The sequence below is a fragment of the Montipora capricornis genome, chromosome 2 (assembly GCF_036669925.1).
Source record: "Montipora capricornis isolate CH-2021 chromosome 2, ASM3666992v2, whole genome shotgun sequence".
Classification (NCBI taxonomy): domain Eukaryota; kingdom Metazoa; phylum Cnidaria; class Anthozoa; order Scleractinia; family Acroporidae; genus Montipora; species Montipora capricornis.
The window spans coordinates 35,534,417-35,536,916 of NC_090884.1; the positions used below are offsets into that span (position 1 = coordinate 35,534,417).

Below are 2,500 nucleotides of genomic sequence, written 5' to 3' on the forward strand. Positions count from 1 at the left end.
TTATTGGCTATCAAACTTTTGAATTATTGATGAGTTTTAGAAGTTCAGAGCAAAGTTAATTGTCTATGTTTACTTGTGGTGTAGAGTGAGGGGACACTTTGTCATGTTTATTGTATGTATTTCTGGACACAAAAGACGTTGAGGCTTAGGAGAAGAGTAACGTGTATTTAATAAAAGTTACGCAAAATGCAACGCCATCTCCCCCAACTTGTACAAATTTTTGTACCCTGGCCAAGGTGTCACCCTTTGTATTAAAGGTACAATTAGTATTAGTAAATAAACCCCTTATGGCGGCTGGTATGTCGACTGATAATGTCCTGCGGCTGAGAGATTGTCCGAAAAATGAATATTTGGCGGAGAAGCGAAGCTTCGAGGGCAAATATGAAATTTTGAGGGGAAGACTGAAACAATTGATTATTACTTGGTGAAACGATTTCTCCGAGCCGATACTCCCCCAACAAACTCCCTCTTCCCTTCAAGAAAAGTTGCGTTTGCTGGACAGAGGAGGGATTGTGAGTCACAGTTTGACTATGATGATCATCGTGATGTCAGCATTGATATGGGGCCTATGACGTTGTCCAATGCTACCTCCTGGAGAAAAGGGATTGCGAGTAAACGATATTACTTTCTAACTATGTGTTTTCAGATTGTACGATGAAATATCTTCGCACAAGAAAGCGATTTCAAAGGTATCTCGTCTCGTATATACTCATTGGCGTCCTTCGAGACGAATGACGCATTTCCAGTGTGTTAACTCTTGATTTTCTGTCTGTTTTGTAAAAAACCTGGTTTCGTGCATTGTTCTGTGGGCGAAAGGAGTTCGCAAAGAATCCTTTAAATGTGACAGAAGATGGTTCCAGGTAGTTTCTCGGTGTAGAAGCATAATTTATACTGGGGTAAGGATGGACTTATTCTTTTTAACGTCGAGCAACTCACGACTCAGTAAAACGAGTGCGAGTGCGCCATAATTGAAAATTGTGTTGGTGTTGAAAACTGAGAAAACATGAAGTTACCAGACAAAAAACATTGCAAATTTATACCTTGTGATGATGATGACGACGATGATGATGATGATGATAATGATAATGATAATGATAATAATAAGATTAATCATAATAATAATATTTTGTTTATTTAACCTCTTGCAGTCAAACGACTGAATTACATGGCAGTCAGCTAACACAAAAAACAACTACAATTAATACTGAGCGCACATTAAACTAGGATTAAGCTAGAATAGTTAGGCGCTCACCTTCGTACAAGGAGTTCCCCATTTGTTTTTATTCCGTTTTCTTTTTAGTACGCTCCTTATGTGATCGCCGACTACATCCATAGCGTGCAGACTGTTGCCATCCCATCAGCCATCAGGGTCAGTTAACTCGCTGAAGCTCTCACGCTGTAATGACGAGAAAGCAAATCATATTTAGAATCTATTAGGCCTGTTTGGTTTTTTTGTTTGTTTGATCATTGTCGTTTTCTAGAAATTGTCTCGCTTCTTGTTTTCTTCCTTGCTTTTTGGCTTGCTTTGTTATATGTTTTTATGATTTCCTTTGCCCTTGAACATCATCCCACTTGTTTGTGACAGTAGGGTTCGCAAACTTTTTCATTATTTAATACAGACTCCACCGGAGACGAATGATAAAGTTTCAAATAAAGGTGGAGAAGGGGGCTGTCGTTGCTTTAGAGGTTGGAGCCCATTGGGAGGGTAAGGGGGGGGGGGGGGGGGGACGTTTCTCAGCCAAAGAAAATTCGAAACCCCGAGGCTTGCAATTACTGAAAAAAAGATTTCTAACTTCTATTCCACGTATTCCGGTATTCCTTTTCCGGAATACGGTCAATGGAACGCACCCTTAATCGATTAGGACAACAGCTCCCTGCGTTCACTCTTGAAAATTGAAATTTGTCTTGCGTGCCTTGTAAACTGCAGTACCAAGCCACTGGTGAGAAGAATCTAAATATTTTCTTGTAATTTTTTGATCGTACAGGATACTCTCGTTCCTGGAATATATTGCTTACTTGACATTTGCGGAGAACACGAACTTTCGCTGCTGCATGCTGTACTTGAGAAAGGATCTCGAGAGCTTTTCCATTCGCTACACGAGGACTATACAAAATATCACAAGTTTAAAGGAAAAGTGTGAGACAAGTTATGCCTTGGATATCTAGGAAGACGTAAGATGTGGCGTGTTGGCAACACGTTGGTTTCAAGAACATTTGATACCAACATGTTAATGAGGATCAACAAGAACTTCAGTTATTATATGTGACAGTTATATTGTACAAAAAAATGCAAATGAAAGTGAGATCTCGAGAAATACAGAAAAATGCGAATAAAAAATAATTCTGACTACACTGATGGCGTTAACAAAATACAATACAATACAATGCATACTTAATTGACCACTTCCCATGGGGGCCTTTTAGGGCCAATAAAACACAATCAACGAAACGACAGAACAGAACAACAAAAACGACTGTTGGCCAGACGCAAACCAGTTGG

The 2,500-nt window shown here is 39.4% G+C and overlaps 1 protein-coding gene across 4 annotated transcripts in view; it reads left to right on the forward strand.

The window, feature by feature from the left end:
- LOC138020001 (unhealthy ribosome biogenesis protein 2 homolog) overlaps positions 1–2,500 on the forward strand; it is a 43,995-nt gene that overhangs the window by 39,890 nt on the left and 1,605 nt on the right. For 2 of the 4 annotated variants that reach the window (XM_068866989.1, XM_068867004.1), the window contains exons 32-34: positions 647–689; positions 1,301–1,369; positions 1,986–2,352. In XM_068866989.1, the coding sequence (XP_068723090.1) occupies positions 647–689; positions 1,301–1,369; positions 1,986–2,141 (268 nt within the window). In that variant the 3' untranslated portion in view covers positions 2,142–2,352. Of the gene's footprint in view, positions 1–646; positions 690–1,300; positions 1,370–1,985; positions 2,353–2,500 lie in introns of those variants that run through there. The other 2 variants (XM_068867011.1, XM_068866997.1) reach the window with 1 other exon arrangement.